Genomic DNA, 18662 nt, shown 5'->3' on the forward strand with positions numbered 1-18662 from the left:
TGAAGCAGCAGAGAAAATAACTGTAATTGACATTTGTGAATAAAAACTGTATCCATTATAATCACCACATTAGCAATAAAGTCAATTACATTCAAAATAAATTATAACATCTTTAACAGAAGGTTTAAAATGATGTTTATGATAGAAATAAAACTAAAATCTGACTAAAATTTTGCCAACCGGGGAGGAACGGTGTTACGGGAAATATGTGCATCGTTGAAATGTGTCGCTTCCGGTGAATCAGGGCTGTCAAATGTTTTGGTTCGGGAGTTAGCTTAGATGCTAACAAACGGCGACAGTTAGAAACGTCACAGGTACATTTAACAGTTATTTATTCATTTCAGATAATAACATACATGTATTTTGTCACTTTCGGGGGCGAGTGGAATAAATTAATTGATCAAAGCTATCGATATTCTCTGACGATACGAAATGTTTCTTTAATTTAACACAAACAACAAACAATGAAACGATGTTAGCTGATAAAAGTCTCTGCAGCCTCAGAGACTGATCCCCGTGTGAACTGTGAGTCTCTCTGGTTTCTGAAACCAGCAGGCCGGTTCGATGGGAACCGACCAGACGGAGCCGGAGGTGCCGGAGGACGCAGTGGGCAGGCGGGTGTCCTGCGGCGAGGAGCTGGCCACGGTGCGGTACGTGGGTCCGGTGCCACCGACTACAGGTCAGACCGGAGCGACACTCATTTGTTATCCCTCATTATTCCTCATTATTCCTCATTATTTCTCATTATTCCCCGTTATTTCTCATTATTCCCCGTTATTCCTCAGTTTTCACTAATTATACTTCCACTCCGCTACATTCAGAATCAGAATCAGGTTTATTTCCAACCAGGTTCACACATACTAGTATTTTCCTTGGTGTTGTGGTGCATAACAGTCAAAAAATAGAAGGTAAAGAGAAAAATACCACCTTTATGAAAGATAGATAATATAACTATATAAATAAAAAAGTACAATTAAAATGTGAAATGTCGTAAATATAGTAAAAATATGTTCTATGGTCTCTAGTCAAAGTAGTGAATGAACACTGATGAGAAGAATCTCTCTCTGTTTGACCTGTTAGATCTCAGTGCTGCATTCGATACTGTAGTTTATAATATATATATATATTATATATATATATATAAACACTGAGTCAGTCTCTCACAGTTCTTAAATGGTTCAGGTTTTACTAAACTGGTTGACAATTCTTTGTGGCCACGGACGACCACTCCTCCAATAAAACAGACCTGACATGTGGTGTCCCACAGGGCTCAATCTCAGGCCCGGTTCCTTTCAGTCTGTATATGTTATCACTCAGCTATATTATTAGAAATCACAACATCAATTTCCATAATTACAGAGATGACACTCAGCTATATATGGTAGTAATAATAATAATCTGTATTGTTGAGTCTAGATATTGGTTCAATAGGGTCTGAGGTAGTAAGAGACCGTATTGGGAGACAGTAGGACATTCTTCTGTACATGTGGCTGCTGAAGCTGTGCAGTAACGAGGTTTGTGTGTCAGGGCTGTGGCTCGGCGTGGAGTGGGACGATCCTGAGAGAGGAAAACATGATGGCAGCCACGAAGGAGTTCTGTACTTCACATGCAGGTAATCCTCGTCAGCGACGTCAAACTACCATCTGAACATCAGCTGATTATCAGCAACTCACCAGCTGGACTGTGTAGTTCTGTATCTGTAGTCTCGTGAGGATTTAAAGCCTAAAAAGACGTTCTCTTAATGCTCAGTGGTTTAAAATGAAAACTTCTTTTTCTCAGGGTTTTTGAATATTGTTCAGACAGATAAATAGTCTCAGCTGAGCACACAATGAAGAGTCCTTTTCTCTCGACTCTCTCAGACACCCTAAAGGCGGCTCCTTCGTCCGCCCGGCGAAGGTGAGCTTCGGCGTGGACTTCCTGACCGCCGTGCGACAGGTTTACCAGATGGACACGGAGGAGGTGCTGAGCGAGGAGATCTCCATCGCCTCCAAGACGCTGGAGTGGGGGAGGATCAAAGAGCGAAGGTACGATGTGAACTAGAGGCTCAGTCAGGTGTGATTGTTGTAATGTTTTAATATTCACACGTCTCTCCTTCTTTATGTTCAGACAACTGCAAAGAGTCACAGTCAGAGTCAGAGTCAGAGTCGGGCTTTTTGTGGCTGCAACTAATGATTAATTTCATTCTGATCTATGAATCTTGATTATTTTTTGATGAATCTTTGAATTATTTGGTCTATTAAAAACACGATGATGTCATCAAATAACTCGTTTAGTGACAGCTCACAATTCAAAGATATTCAGTTTACTTTAAAGTAAAACATGGAAAAGCAGCAAATTCTCACATTTAAGAGCCTCAAACTATCATTTTTTTATTTTTTCCTTAAAAATCATAGTTGCAGATTCATTTCCTATCCAATCATTTTTGCATTTTTCAAGATATCTGCAGGTCTTAAAAAGTCCAAAAAAAAAAGTGAATAATGTGTCCAGTAGTTCCATGTTGGAACAGTTTTCAACAGTGAGAGGAGCTGATAGAAGTCAAACACAGTCACAGATCAATAATTCAATCTGTAACGACATCGTTACTTCAGCTACAACGTTGTCTTTGTATTTTGATGTTTTATTTATTTATTTATGTTGATGTGTTTTTGGATTTCATGATTGTATTTTTTTTTTAGTTTTTATGTTGAATGAATAAATGTTTTCACTTGAACATTTTTTTTCATAATTTATGAATAAATCACATCATATATTCTTAAAAAAGGGAATACTTTAGCGGTATGGTCCGAAATGAACAAACTTTATTATCTCAATGAAACGTACTGAGATAAATGAACATGTGATCTATCAGTCGTCTTGGCAGTGAGACACTGATTAGAGGATAACAGGAAGTCTTAAATATTTCCTCTTGCCTGCTGAACGTAGTAATGTTAGTTATAAATGATTATATATGAAATATATATGCGGTGGCTGGATGTCAACGTGAGACAAGCTGTGGACAAGAAGAGAAGTTTATTCATCAGTTTTCTGTTTATCTGGGTCCAGATCAATTTAACAAAGTGCTGAAAAAATGTGATTAAAATAATAAAACACCTGTAAAATTCCATCCTAGTTTCATATTTTGGACGGTTTGATCATGAAACAGGTGTTAAATGAACTGTTTGTTGTCTCTACAGTTTCGAGAGTCTTCCGTCGGTGCTGCTGAGTCGCCGTGAGGTGAACGGACCCGGAGCGAGCGGAGACATCCGGAGAACAACTCCCGGTATCTTTATCACGCAGACTCTCAGGGTCACATCTGCTCGAGACGCTTCTCCTCCATGACAGAAGCTCTGAGTTGATCCAAATATTAATATATTCATCTGAGTTGCCTTCAGTCGTTATTATTGCTATGTTTTGCCCTGGGCTTTGCCTGTCAGGCGACATACATGCTGCCTGCAGACACGACTCAGGGCTGAGTAAAAAAAAATGATTTAATCAGTTTTTATTTTTAGATAATTGAACTAAAAACATGCTAGCAGTGATCATCACAGCAGCGCTCTTTGTACAAAACATGGAAATAAAACCATTTATTGATTTTAAAGGTTTATCGTTGACATTTAAAATAGTAGTTTGAAGTTTTTACATCATTATTTAACATCATAACATTATTTATGGTAAAATATCGGGTCTTTATCAAGGAAATTCAGGTTGATTTTAGGTGTAGATCATTATAATGTAGCCATTTATGTGGTTTTTTTTTTTGGTGCTTTTAATGTGACTTTTATTTTGAAGATTTATAAAGAAATATTTTCTTTCTTTCTTACATTATTATAAAAAACATGATGATCAGTTTAATCATAATTTGTATAATTATTGGATTTATTAATATTGTTTTTATATTATATTTTTATTATAAGATGATATACATTAATATAAATGAAGAAAATAACAGTTCTGTACTTTTATTCTGAAAATAAATCGATCAGTTTGTGATTGAATAGTTAGTCGTGTGAGTGACGCCTTAACAGCAGCGATCAGGCGTGCGGTGGTTGGACCTGAGTCGGACGCTGTTGTGCTGCTGGGAGGACGTGGCGGCCATCGCGCAGCAGCTGGAACAGCTGGAGGGACTTCAGCTCAGGTTCAGACTCCTGCAGGAAACATCATCAAGTGTTTTTTTTTTAAAATTGTTTCTCTTCTTCTACTTAACGTTTCATCCGTTGGTCTGTTTTCAGCTACAACAGACTGCGTTTGCCCTCTGACCCCTCGGCTCACTGTCAGGCCTTCTGCAGCCTTAAAGTCCTCGCTCTCATTGGCTGCCAGCTCACCTGGTCTCAGGTACTTGTAACAGACCAGCAGTCTGTCTTCACCTGTTCACCTGTAGGAAATTTTGTGGTGAATCCATTGATACAGGTTTGAAAGCGGTCAGACTTATAGTTTAGACGTCAGAAGCTTCTGTTTGACACAAAGTTCATGCCCATAGATTGCCTCCCCATTGGTTTACATTGTAAGGGTGATGTGGGACTGCAACTTTCAGGGCTTATAAAATCCATACCGTTCAAGTTATTACAAAGTTTTTAACATATTTTTTTCAGCATAGTGTCATAAGTCAACTATTAAAGTTTGAAGCCGATACCGTTAACGCCCTCGGAGGAGATAGCATTTGTTCGGGGGCCAAAATTGGGGCAAAGTCTTATTTTGAAAGGCTAATTGCGGACTTCCTGTTGGATTTAGGTCAGGGGTGTCAGTGTATGATTTGTAGGTCTTGATGAGACGAATAATTGAGTTTTGGTTTGATCTCTCTACGACATTCCTACGGGCTGTGGCAGCCATTTTAGTTACATAGGTGGCGCTAGAGAGCACATTTTGGCACGTTAGGGGTTAATTTTTTACATTTTATTTAATTTTTAATTTTTCACCAGGCCTGATGTGTGTGCCAAATTTGGTGAGTTTTTGAGCATGTTTAGGGGGTCAAATTTAGGGTTTAAGTGGCGTAATAATAAAGAAAGAAAGAAACAAACAAACACATGAAAAACAAAGGGCGAGGACCCTAATAATTTACAGTCACATTTCTCTGCTGTCAGAGGTTGTACAGTCTATTTATGTATTTATATATGTAGCGTACTGGAATATTTACTCATCCTAAATATAATATAAATACAATATTTACATATAGAAACATAAATGACATATTATACAAATAAATAATAATAATAATGTTATAATGTAAATAATGTTAAAAATACATATGTATATTACAAGTGTTCATTCAAATTGTATGTTTATTAATTTATAATTGATCATGTTATAAATTCACCAACTCTGAATCAATATATAAAACCTTTATTTAAACATGAATATTTACATTACCATTATTTATACATATTTGTACTTATTTATTTATTTATGTAGCTTAATGGAATATTTGTTATATATCTACAAAAACATAATTTATATAATAATAATACAAATGAATATATAACACATTTACATTAAAGTAAATATTTTTAGTGCCATTGTTTATTCTAATTTTATGTTTATGTATTAATTTATTATTTATCATTTACAAATGTTAAATACAGTATATAAAAACTATATAACTAATAAATATATAAAACCTTAATATAAACATGAATATTTACATTAGTAGTAGTTAAACATATACATATATATATATACATAATGAGGAATAAAAATATGTAGTAATATATGTATATATATATATATATATATATATATATATATATATATATATATATATATATATATATATATTAGCACATATTTATTTATTGGGTGTATGGAAATATATATTTATTAAGCATATAAAGCATGTATTTATATTTATACACAATATTTATAAAATCTTGCCTTCATTTCCTTCTGTTCCATATTACGGCATAAAAAATAAAACCTTTAAAACAATAAACATTTAAAAACATAAAATATTTTATATGTATATTTTTTTAATTTGTTTTTAAGAAAAATATCTCTTTAGAACTTTTGACATAAAAGTGAAATCACTTAAAGGTCTGTTTAAGACTCTTCTCTCATTGATGTTTCTCCGTTGTTCTTGGTCCAGGTCCTGGATTGCGCCCCCATGTGGCCACAGCTGGAGGATCTGTGTGTGGAAGAGAACAACATCACAGAGCTGCAGAGGTACCAGTTCATCCCTCCTCCCAGTCTGGTCTTCAGTCTGGTGTCCTGACAGGAAGTCCTGATGTATGTGTGTGTGATGTCTTACAGGCCGGTCGGAGTCCTGCAGTCTCTGAAGAATCTGAATCTGTCCAGTAACCCGTTAGTCCAGGACAGCGTGCTCAGTCTAGCCGCTCTGCCCAGGTACAGTAAACACCTGCTGATCTGAAGATATGTTTCAGCTCAGTAGAGCTCTCTGTCAAATGTTTGATCAGTTCTTTAATCGGTTCTAAATCTAGAGAATATTTATCAAAACAAACAAATATCAGCTGCTGAATCTCTTGAATACTGATCAGGGCAACACTTTACTGTAAGTCCCTGTATTTAGCATCTAGAAGCAGCTCACATAGATGTAACAAATGGTTTATATCACTATAATGTATAGTCATATAAGCAGTATTTGACTCCTGCAGAGTCCGACTGGCCATCAGGAGAATCCCAGTGTGCAGGCTGCTTGAGCACCATTATACAAAAACAAGACCGTCGTCAGGGCAACAGCAGCATCCTCCCAGGGCTGTTTTTTTTTTTTTTTTTTTTTTTTGTCCCAGTCTGTCTCTGGTCTCCTGCTAAGACATATTTTATATTATTATAGAGTTACAGGAGTTAGAGGAGTTCCAGTTGTTGACTAATACATGAATAAACATTTACCGTATTTCCTCTAATAGAGGCCTTCATCTACCTCATCTGCAGAGGGCAGCAGGCCTTTATTGGCAGCAGGCTTATATTAGAGACATTACTTTATTTCAGATTCCCTCTGTTTGATGAGTATATTTGCTCACATTTTAGTACAAAACCTGCTTGTTTTCTGTTTTCAAAGTGTTTTATTAAGGTTACCAGTGACTGTGGAAGATTCAGTCCCATGTAGTACTTCAGATGTAGCTGCTGCCACCTTGTGACACTAACACACATTCACCCACAGTGACTGATGATTATATAGTTGAATCTATTAAATTAAATCAGTGGAAATGTACATTATGCTTAACTTGCAACTTATTAACTGTTTGTATGCTGATTATAAATGATAAACAGTAAAAGATCCAGTGTTTCCGTGCTGTTCTCCTGCATCAAACCACCAGCTGGCACACAGTAAACAACTTCAGTCACGTCTGGTGTCATTTTAATAATGTATTAGTTGTTTCAGTCGTTAAGTAAAACAACATTCTCCAGTTTGAGGATTTTGCTGCTTCTTTGTCACATATGACAGTAAACTGAGTGTATTTTTTAATATTTCATGAACAGAATGATGCTGTAAATAAAGAAAATGTTCATTATTTGCTGCCAACATCACTGAAATGTTTGTTTCAGTTTGTTTGTTTGACAGTGAAACTTGTTTATTTGTTTTCAGACTGGAGCAGCTGAACATGTCCAACACTGGACTGTCTGTCATTAGATTTGATGACGTTCCTGCTGGTAAATTAACATTTCACAACCAAAACATCAACGATCACTTGTGTTTAACATCTACTTCACTACTGCAATACACTGAATCAGTTTCATTATATGACAGAAGAATAAATACTGAACCAGCTGTTGATGGTCTTTGTTCTGCAGGATCTCAAACAGCCTCGTTTCCTGCTCTGAAGATTCTCAACCTGGACCACAACAACATCACCGAGGTCAGTGGACAGCGTCAAACTCATGGCCCGCGGGCCGAATCCAGGCCGGCGCCTCATGTTACGCGGCCCGTCAGAGTTTGTAAAGAACATAAGTCGTGTATAAGGTGTTGGTCATAAGGTGGACTCTGGTCTGGATCTGGACAAATAACTGTTTAATCCAGACTTTCTTCTTCTGCTGATTATTTAACTGTTTGTAGAAAGATCCTCTGAGGGTTGGAAAACAATAAGAGGTGGATCTGAGGGACCGAGAGGGTTGGTATCTGTGAGATATGGGGGTCAGTTGGTGAAGAGCTTTGTAGTTGAACCAGTAGGAGACAGGAAGCCAGTGGAGCTCTTTAAGGACTGGGATGATGTGGTTCCAGGACTCACATTTGTTCCATAAATTCACTTCTTTAACAGAAAAACATGTTTTCTGTAAAAACATCTGTTCTGGTCTGGTTTTCTTTTTTTAAGATGATATCAGCTCTCATTTCAAACATGTTTTGTACATTTTCTGGTATTAACACATTGTGAGCATCATATAATATCTGCTGTATATCAGTTTTATAGTCTATATACCAATAATTTAGTGTCTCTCTCTCTCTCAGTGGTGTGTGGTGGACGAGCTGGCCAAGTTGCCCAGTTTGGTCCAGTTTTCGTGTCGCAGTAACCGGCTGGTGAGCAGCGACGGAAACACCAGAACAGCCAATCAGCTGCTCATCGCTAAACTGGGACAACTGGTCCTCCTCAACGGCTGCGAGGTGAGTTAAACCTGCATGTGTGTCATTACTCGAGTACTGTACTTTACTGGAGTATTTCCATGTGATGCTACTTTCTACATTTCAGAGGGAAATATTGTACTTTCTACTCCACTACATTTATTTGACAGCTTTAGTTACTTTTCAGATGAAGATTTGACACAATGGATAATATAACAAGCTTTTAAAATACAACACATTGTTAAAGATGAAACCAGTGGTTTCCAACCTTTTTGGCTTTTGACGTCTTACAAAAAGCAGTGTGTAGTCGGGGTCACATTTCACATGTCTATGAGTTGTTAACAGCTCCACCAAATAGTGATTTTTCTCTCTAAACCTCTCACATGCTTTCATTTCAATAAATGTTCAAATGATCCAATATTTCAGCAAAAATCAAAGATTAGAGAAAAAGTCCAAAAACTGAAAACAGATTTGTGTATCAGAACTTTGTTTTTTCTTCTTTCCTCTCCCATTAATCATCTCACCACCCCTCAGATTTATCTGCTGACCCTTTGGAGGGGCCCGACCCCTAGGTTGGGAACCACTGGACTAAACTAGCTAACTGTATATAAAGTAGTGTAAACTAGCTCCACCTCCAGCAGCTACAACAGTAACATGCTGCTCTAACACTGATGCTTCACTAGTAATAATCTAATGATGTCATATATAATAATATATCAGTCAGAGGGACCAAACCACTACTTTTACTGCAATACTTTAACTACATCAAGCTCATAATACTTATGTACTTTTACTGCAATACTTTAACTACATCAAGCTCATAATACTTATGTACTTTTACTGCAATACTTTAACTACATCAAGCTCATAATACTTATGTACTTTTACTGCAATACTTTAACTACATCAAGCTCATAATACTTATGTACTTTTACTGCAATACTTTAACTACATCAAGCTCATAATACTTATGTACTTTTACTGCAATACTTTAACTACATCAAGCTCATAATACTTATGTACTTTTACTGCAATACTTTAACTACATCAAGCTCATAATACTTATGTACTTTTACTGCAATACTTTAACTACATCAAGCTCATAATACTTATGTACTTTTACTTTAGTAGGATTTTACTTGTAATGGAGTATTTTTACATTTTGATATTAGTGTGAGTGTATCAGCGTGTGTGTGTGATTGAGCTGACCTGTTGCCATGGTTACCATCAGATCCACGCTGAGGACAGGAGGGGGGCGGAGCTCGACTACATCAAGTTGTTCGGAGAAGAATGGCTGAAGGCGGGGGGGCGGAGTCAGACCGGCACCCAGTTCACCTGTCAGCACCCTCGTTACCTGAGCCTCATCGACAGTAAGTCACTCCCACTTCCCCACAGCATCGGGTCAGCTGATTGGTCGATGGTTTACCGGAGCGATCAATACAGTTTATCTGCAGGTCTTCAAAAGCAGTTTCTCAGAAGGTTTTAATTATATAATTTCATAAAGATTTACAGTGAAATTTACAATAATATAGAAACAAAAACATGAAGAAGCTGCAACCAGAGAATTTTTTTGTACATTTTTGTTTAAAAATGGCTAAAATTATTAATTATATGATATATGATATTATTTATTTATGGATTACAGACACAAAAACAAAAATTCAAGTACAACATGTTAAATGAAAACACTTATTTCCAACAAAGTCATATTTATATCAAAATAGTTGAGGAATAATCAATAATTTTAGGCCATATTGTCTCTGCTGGTTCTTCATCATACTTTCATACTGTGGTTGTGTAACAGGTATTAAATTGTATTCTGTAAACAGCTGTAATTAATCATTTTCATAATAATATATCAAATGACGACATGTAGTATGAAAGGCGTCGCTCGTAGTGATGAAAATTATCGCCACTTTAACTGATGGGTGCTGATGAAGGTCGTCGTCTCCTGTTTTTCAGAATATGGAGCTCCGGAGGAAGGCGAGCTGAAGAAGCCGCAGCCGTTTGCTCTCAAGAATCAGCTGTTAAGTTAGTCCCACCTCCTTCTGCTATCTGCTCTCTGATTGGCTAATGTATGCAGGTGATATACGCAGGTCATGAAGGTCAGATGTTACCTGCGGAGTCAGATTTTTAACTCTTTTCTTAAATCACAGTTCAGATGCTTTAATAATAAAATACTCTCAGAAATAGATGTCTGATTTCTGAACGCTGATCTTTTTTCCCTCCAGAGATTATGTTTGTGTTTCCTGACGACCCCGACCGGAAGCCGATTGAGAAGAAACTTCCAGGTAAAGAGAAGCTAGCTAACACTTCGTTGAGATTAACTGAGCTGACTGTTCTCCAACCAGCAGCCTTCGTCTCTGTCGATGCAGAGACGAAGGCTGAACAAACTTTCCAAATGAAACAAATATGAAACAATGTCCAGTTGAGTTAAACAGAGTGTGGTCTCCTCTGCAGCCTCCATGGTTGTTCAGAAGGTGAAGGGACTCCTGTACAGACTGCTGAAGGTCCCTGCAGCAAATCTGAAGCTCACCTACACCAGCCCCAAGGTAACACCTGCACTGCATCACTATTACACTAACATGCTGCAATAGAAATTAAACTGCCTTCGTTTTGTCTCCTACAGCAACGGATCTGCTCTGTAAACCACTTTTAATACAGAAAATCAAATCTTTTCATAAAGTGATAATGTGTCGTTCTATCATCAGACAGTCACACTGAGCCTGATAGCATCCTGCTACACAAGAGCAACAGTCTCTGAACAACAACCCACATTAGCTTCCTGCTAAAGTCTCCTTCTGATCTAACTTACAAACATGAACACGTCTTGTCCTGCAGCTTGTTGAATGAGCCACCGAACAAACATTCACCAGGGAAAAGTGCACCGCTAACGTCAGTTAGCAGTTAGATAGCTAATTAGCTGCTCAGCTGCAGCACATTAAACAGGGAAACATACCTGTAAATGTCACGTCAGACCTGTTAGATGCTGGTTTGGTCGTTGCTCCTCAAAATCCCTGTTAGAGACACGCTGTCTGTCCACTGTTCATACGGTGTAACACTGGTAGCCCGCCATCTGCTGTCAATCAAACACAGACACCGACACACCTCCCTGCTGCTGTCAATCAAACACAGACACCGACACGCCCCCTGCTGCTGTCAATCAAACAGACACCGACACGCCTCCCTGCTGCTGTCAATCAAACACAGACACCGACACGCCTCCCTGCTGCTGTCAATCAAACACGGACACCGACACGCCCTCCTGCTGCTGTCAATTAAACAGACACGGACACGCCTCCCTGCTGCTGTCAATCAAACACAGACACCGACACGCCTCCCTGCTGCTGTCAATCAAACACAGACACCGACACGCCCCTCTAGCCAGCTGAGACAAAAAAAGAACATTTCTGATATTTCCAGAAAGACATTTTTTCTTTAAACAAGAAGGAAAATTAAATTAAATTAAAATAAATTAAAAGACCTTCAACAATGAGACGGTTCAGATGAGATTTCTCATAGACTCTGTTGACGGTTGTATGTTTCTTTCTCCGTAGATGGTCGGGACAGAGTTCGAGATCGACAGCGACCTGAAGACTCTGCAGTTTTACTCCATAGAGGACGGAGACCAGGTGTTGGTCCGCTGGTCCTGACCCGAGCGGCAACAGTCTGGTCCACACAGCAGAGACGGCACAGAGGCTTCCAGTTAGACTGACGTTTTCCATCTGTGTTCCTGCTGTGGAGGAAACACAGACTCACCGAGAGCTGGATTCACTGCAGAGGCTGCAGTCGAAACGTCTAAATGACTGATGACTGGATTTACTGACACGCTTAAGACTTCAAAACTGCAAACACAGAATAATTTATCACTTTCCTTCAGGACTTCACTTAGAATCACATATAGAAATTTCCTGACGCTTTAAAATCAGTCATTTAATAAATTAACAAACAGACCTTTCACGCCTAACTTATGACTGTTTGCTTTGGTTTATGTTTGTTCAGTTAAGTTTGAAAGTGTTTGACGGCAGATTCAGTCTGAGCCGTGACACAGGAGTGCCTTGTTATTATTTTAGTTACCAGTTATTACCATTAATGAGGAACACACTGTTAGACAGACGTCACCCGAGAGACATCAGAGTCAATAACTGTGTTTCCATCCATCTGTTTTTATGCTTATTTTCACTTTGTGCATGAAAAACTTGAGTGGAAACAACCAGAAAGTCTGAATATTACACAGACATTTTAATGCTTTATTTGGATAAAAAAATCAGATGTAAACAGACTGAGTGAATAAATGATGACGTACATGAATCAAACGTCACTGAAGAGCTGAAAACATCAGATCTGTGTGGAGCGATGATGATGATGAGACTGTAACCTTCCTCACATCAACACATGAAACTAACAGAAATGTCATATTTCCGTCATGTTGTCGACATGGTTTTCTGTCTGCTGTTTATCTCCTAATATTCACTACGGATGGGAAGATTCACCGATTTGCATCAGTGCACCGGCATAAACGTTCACGATGCAGTTGCTCCGATTAAAAAAAAAGATTGTGCACCGGATACAATTTGTGATGATTTGGCGACACGTTTCAAACATCTTTGCATCAGTAAACACTGATTCATTCATATATAATTATTAGTAGAGGCCCTGTGCCTTTATTATTCAGAAATGTGACCAATAATTTGATTATTTAGATCGATTCCTTCTCTCTAAACTGTTTCTCAAGCACGCTAACATGCTACAGCTAACTGGTGCACCGCCAACTCGAGCTCTAGATTTATTGTTCCGCAAGAAGATTATTAAACTATTTGACAGTAATTGTAAACTGGAGGCAGAGAACACTATAATACAAAGGACTTGTGTTAGAGGCTGTTTGTGAAAGGTGTTTATTCAGAGGTCAAAAAGAAGCAGCATAAATGTGATGCTTACTGCAGTACAAGAGAAACAGATATGTGAAATAAAAATGGCACTTTTTTTAGTTAATTTATGATTTGCTGTACGCTTAAGAAATAAAATCCGACTCTCTGTGCTATACTGAATAGCATAGCATCATTTTTCATAGTGTCAAATCGCGCTGCATCACAATAGAGGTGACTCGTATCGTATTGATATTCGCTTCATATGTATTTTAATGTATCAGATCGTTGGCGACACGTCGAGATACGTATCAGCTTCAGTGACAGAGACGCACATCTCCAATATTCACACAAATATCCACTTACTAGCTTTTCTGAAGTGTTTGCAAAGGTTAATACAGAAACTGTATCGCATCCATCACCGCGGTAACGTTCTAATCTAAAGCTAAAGCTAGCTATGCGAGCTAAATCCATCACTTTGTGGTCAGACGAGTACAGATGTAAAATGAATGAATCAATAAAGTTGAAGATGATGTGTGTAGGTGTGTATTTGTGCTTGTTTTACACAACTCAGTGGTGCTTTAACAACAGATATGACATGTAGCTGCTGTATATCAACTCTACAAAGCTGAGACAGACACGGATATCTCTTTGCAAATTAATGCAGTGAAAATCTGATAGAAAAATCAGTAATCAGCAAAAAAAAACATACTTTTAAGGACTCAGATCAGCAGCACATTTCTTTTTCTCTTCACTTTGAAAGGTGAGAAACATGACGTTCAAATGATTTATAAGAAATCTGTCAGTGAAACATGTCGTCTCTGATCGTTTCCTGTTGTTTGATCATTTATTTAACTTCAAGTCTGTCAGGCTGAATGTTCTGACTGCAAACATCATTAATGTCAATGTGTTAAGATGAACTTTACAACCACTAGATGGCGGCAGCAGCAGGGTTTTCAGCACAAGCTTTGGTGTCTGTAAGTCTTAAATACAGCAGCTCAGATTTTATTATCAGAAAAGTTAATAATATTGTCAATAATCTTTCAGCTGCAACACATTTATTTGCAAAATCCTCACAATATTCGACTAAACCACAACATCACTGTCTTTCAGGCAGAAAGTAAAGATTTTGTGCATTAAAAACTGAAATTATTTCTTCACATGTTACACTGTGAAGATGTTGGTTGGTGAAAATAATATATGTCATATTGTCAAACATGCAGACCTTTGTGTTCCAGGTTTGTGTGTTTTATCTGCAGAGCGACAGCAGAGAAACGACGTCAGCCACAGAAATGTGAGTATCAGACTGTTTATAATATACTTTATGTTGATTGAGGAGCCTGTTTAGAGCTTTATGTTCTCCAGACTGTGTTTTATCTGTCGGTATGTTCAGTGAAATGAGGCAGCAGCTGTTAGAACAGGTGTTAAAACATTCAGGACTGTAAAATAATCATTAAAATGTTATATAATGATTCTAAAGCGACAAGGAGTCAGTGTAAAGATGCTGACATGGGTGTGATGTGGTCTCTTTAGCTTGTTTCGGACGAGTTAAATAATATCATCCGTTGGGACTCTGAAGTTTCAGACAGAAGAGAAACTACTTTTTCCTCTGCTGAGTAAAAATGCAGCTGCGTTAAGTCGTCTTTGATGGTTAAACTGTGTTTTTCATGTTAATTCAGGAGCTCGTTTAGTCTTTTAGCAGCTGAAATCATCTGTGGATTAATCCGCTGCTGAAAATAGTCCCCGACAAATGCGCTATGTCCTCCTGTTTTAGTGATGTTTGCTAATAACAACAATAAGCAGCTGTTTTAGGAGTCTTTTTTTAAAAAAAATGAAACAATATATGTGTGAACCATTTTTTAAGATTTCAGTAGGAACCAATGAGCTTGAAGCTGAGAGACACAACGTTGGTTTGATAACATCAAATAACACCAGTCTTACACTTTATAAAGTCACATGATAGATATAACGTGTCCACAAGAACATATACTGAAATATACAGAACTGTTACAATATAAAAGGGAACATTATTATTATTATTATTATTATTATTATTATTATTATTATTATTATTATTATTATATTAATACTATTTGTAAAACAATCAATAAAAGAAAAATGCACTCGTTCAAGGGTTCAGATAGAAAAGGGAAACACTGCTAAAAGTCCTGGTGATCATAGTAATCCCATTTATTTCCCAGTATATAGATCGTCCTTCTCCTGTTGAATTGGAAGAGTAAAAGTCATTGATTATGTTGAAGTTCAGCTGTAGAGAGAGGATTCATCCGGAGCGCTCTGCTATTGTTTTCTACTTGCAGCAGAGTTTTACTTTGGGAATATTTCCAAGGTACAAAGAAGTGAACAAATCTCAGAAACTAAACTACCAATTTATTTCCAAAAAGGATGAACAGCACCCAGAAATATGTGCTTGGTCCAACGAAACCGATCCGTATCCCTCCAGCAGGACGACTGAGACCAACTTAACTCTGCTTGAGGGTGATAAAGAAACGGGTCAGGTTCTCCAAAACAATGAATTAAACGCACAATATGTAATTTCAGCCGCTAGGGGTCTCAATCAAAACGTTAACAAAACACGGAGTGTGATGACGGTGTGAAGTAGCAAGGGATCATGGGAGTTGTTGTCTTCGTTGTTAAATAACCAGCTTCACTGGGATAGGATTACTCCAGTGTTCATCATTCAGGATGTTTTTACCCGCAGAGGTCTCCTCCTCTCCAGAACAAACGGACCCGGAGATTACAGGTAAAAACACTGAATGAAGCTGTTTCACCTAAAAAATCAGTGTTTCTCCGACGATGTTTGGTGACCACCGGACGTCCGGTACGGTCTGTTAGCCGAGCTGCTGCTAACACTTGTTCGGTTTATTTCTCTGATCTAGACGTTTGATCGGTTTCTCCCGGGAGCCGAATTATCCGCAGAGGTCTCCTCCTCTCCAAAAACAAACGTACACGCAGATTAAAATCTTAAAATACTAATTAAAGCTGTTTCACCTAAAAAAATTTAAAAAATTAAAAAAAAAAAACAATATTTCTCCGACGATGTTTGGTGACCATCGGACTTCCTGGAGGGGCTGTTAGCCGAGCTGCTGCTAACGTTTGTCCAGTTTATTTCTCTGATAAGATCCAGACGTCCAATGACTAAAATCCTTCTTCCGGCTAAAAGATATAGTTAAAAACAACTAAATTTATCATGAAAACGTGGCTTAAAAGTGAATAAAAGTCTATTTATAACAGTTTGTGTGGAACAACCACAACGCCGATGTATTATCTTGTATGTGTGTAAGTTACTCTTTGGTAGACGCCATTGTAGCGGACAAACACAGCGCCGCCGTATGCATCTGGTGCGTGTTTACTCTTTGGTAGAGGAGGTATGACGCCATCGACAGGCGACCAAATGAAACGGTCCGTTACTTTGATTAAATTACAGATTTCTCTGAGTTTGAATGTAAGTACGAAACTCAACAACATATATAACACAGGTCTAGTTGTTTTTAGACATTTAAATGTGGAATAATTACATATTATAGCTTTAAGTAGACTGGGTCTCCCATAAAAGGGAACATTATTATACTATTAAAACTACTTTTTACTCGTTTCTGCAGGTGCAAGTAGGAGTAGTTTGAGGTTTTTCTGAACATTGTGACACATTTCTTGCAGGATCCATCGTACCTGCTGTGAATAACTAAACTACAGCTGCCGTCCTCCGTGATGGAACAAACTACAGACTCTTCAGAGCCACATCTGAAGCCTTCAGAAGGTATTTAAGTGTTTCATCATTATTATTAAAAAAGATTTTCCCCTAATACTCCTCTAGACTAGATTTTCTAATCACTTTGTGGCATCAAACATGAAACACAACACCCCAGTTTGAAGTATTTTTAAAAAAAAGGTTTTATTGAGGCTGTACAGGTAGTTAATGTTCCCTCTTTGGCTGATGGTCAGTACAGACATACAGTACGTCATGTTCACAGATCTCACATGATGACATGAAACCAGCCAGCAGGGCCGCACAACAATCGAAATGATAAAAACAGAACGTTTGACTGACAAAATACCAGTTTATATTTCAGGGATTGTCCACAAGAGTCCGTCTTTAATATGAATAAGTGACTGAAAATGAGCGTTTTGTAGGTTTCAGCGTTTCGTTGTGCGGCCCTGCTGGACTGATCAGTTTCCTCCCTGATGGGTTTTCAGTTACCAAAGACCTGAGCTGAGTTTCCCCAAAGCCAACGTTATATTCCTGCTAACCTGCTCTTCACCTACAACCCAGACGAACCTGTCATATAAAACATTTAAGACCTGAACACAGATGATTTCAGTCAGTTATTCTGCTGATGTGACACCTACAATGTTTAACAATTGGGGGTTTCTTTTGTTTTTCTACCTGTTTTCTAGTATAAAAGTTAATATAAACATAATTATGTACTTCAGAGCAAACCACTGAATGAAACTGAAAACTGTTAAATGTACTTTTTGTTTTCAGTTGGTATAAACTTAATAAAATATCAACTTTTACATTTAAATTTGAATCATGTCCAGATTTCAGCTAATTCTTAATGAAAATTAAAATTAAATGCCATTTTGTCATTTTCATATTGATTAATTTCATATTGTTTGAGCTGCCATTGTAGAAATAATTACATTTATTAAATTTTATTAAATTATTTCATTTTAATATCAGCAGCCTTTGACTTCCATATAAATGAGGGTTATGAGCATCATATCTGTAAAATCATGAGTTTGTTTTATTTTTAAAACTAAACTTTTATAATCGACTGCAGTTATTAATCTGTGCACAAGTCTTAAATGTATAAATCATGTTTTCATTTGATTCAGACTGAAACTTCAAACATTAAACTTTTTTTTTTAAGGAAAACTTCGTTCTGGCATAAAAACCCTTCGACCTTCACAGTACTCATCATCATCATCATCATCATCATCATCATCATCAACGGTAGATCTTAGGCTAACATCAGCACCAGTACAAAAAAAAAGAAATCAGAATATTGTTGCATATCAGGTAATTATTTACAAGTTCATATAAAAAATACATTGTGAGTTTTTAGCACAAATAGAATAAATTCTGTAAGTCTCAAACAGTTATTACTCAAAACTCTTCAAAAAAAAATAATCAAAAAAATGTATCATATAAGATAAGATTGCTAAAATATAAAATAATTCCCCAGATTGGTAAAGTTTTATTTTACCACTGAAAAACTTTAATTTATTACTCGTTTTTTTTTTTTTTAAAGATTTAAATTTAGTCAAATCATTCTGTTTTTTCTGCCTTTATTTAA

General features: G+C 37.2%; 1 protein-coding gene across 3 annotated transcripts; it reads left to right on the forward strand.

The window, feature by feature from the left end:
• Window positions 1-206: 206 nt before the first annotated feature.
• tbce (tubulin folding cofactor E) lies at window positions 207-13886 on the forward strand. Of its 3 annotated transcripts, none has more exons than XM_044342663.1 (17): window positions 207-314; window positions 553-679; window positions 1528-1612; window positions 1860-2024; window positions 3174-3259; window positions 4015-4114; window positions 4209-4311; window positions 6056-6132; window positions 6220-6312; window positions 7514-7578; window positions 7720-7784; window positions 8372-8524; window positions 9714-9852; window positions 10445-10513; window positions 10714-10773; window positions 10943-11034; window positions 12040-13886. In XM_044342663.1, exons 2-17 carry the CDS (start codon window positions 565-567, stop codon window positions 12133-12135), a joined length of 1563 nt encoding a protein of 520 aa, XP_044198598.1. In that variant the 5' UTR covers window positions 207-314; window positions 553-564; the 3' UTR covers window positions 12136-13886. The 3 variants fall into 3 exon arrangements, with proteins under 3 accessions (XP_044198598.1, XP_044198612.1, XP_044198602.1); XM_044342677.1 differs by having other exon boundaries at window positions 226-314; window positions 556-679; XM_044342667.1 differs by having other exon boundaries at window positions 233-314; window positions 499-679.
• Window positions 13887-18662: the final 4776 nt, after the last annotated feature.

Source organism: Thunnus albacares, chromosome 3 (assembly GCF_914725855.1).
Source record: "Thunnus albacares chromosome 3, fThuAlb1.1, whole genome shotgun sequence".
In the NCBI taxonomy this organism is placed as follows: Eukaryota; Metazoa; Chordata; class Actinopteri; order Scombriformes; family Scombridae; genus Thunnus; species Thunnus albacares.

Excerpts from the sequence above, each read along its gene's own strand:
- tbce (XM_044342663.1), top strand. The coding sequence starts at position 565 with ATGGGAACCGACCAGACGGAGCCGGAGGTGCCGGAGGACGCAGTGGGC. Across the intron at positions 8,525-9,713 it reads TCCTCCTCAACGGCTGCGAG|ATCCACGCTGAGGACAGGAG; the intron begins GTGAGTTAAACC and ends GGTTACCATCAG. Across the intron at positions 10,774-10,942 it reads GATTGAGAAGAAACTTCCAG|CCTCCATGGTTGTTCAGAAG; the intron begins GTAAAGAGAAGC and ends TCTCCTCTGCAG.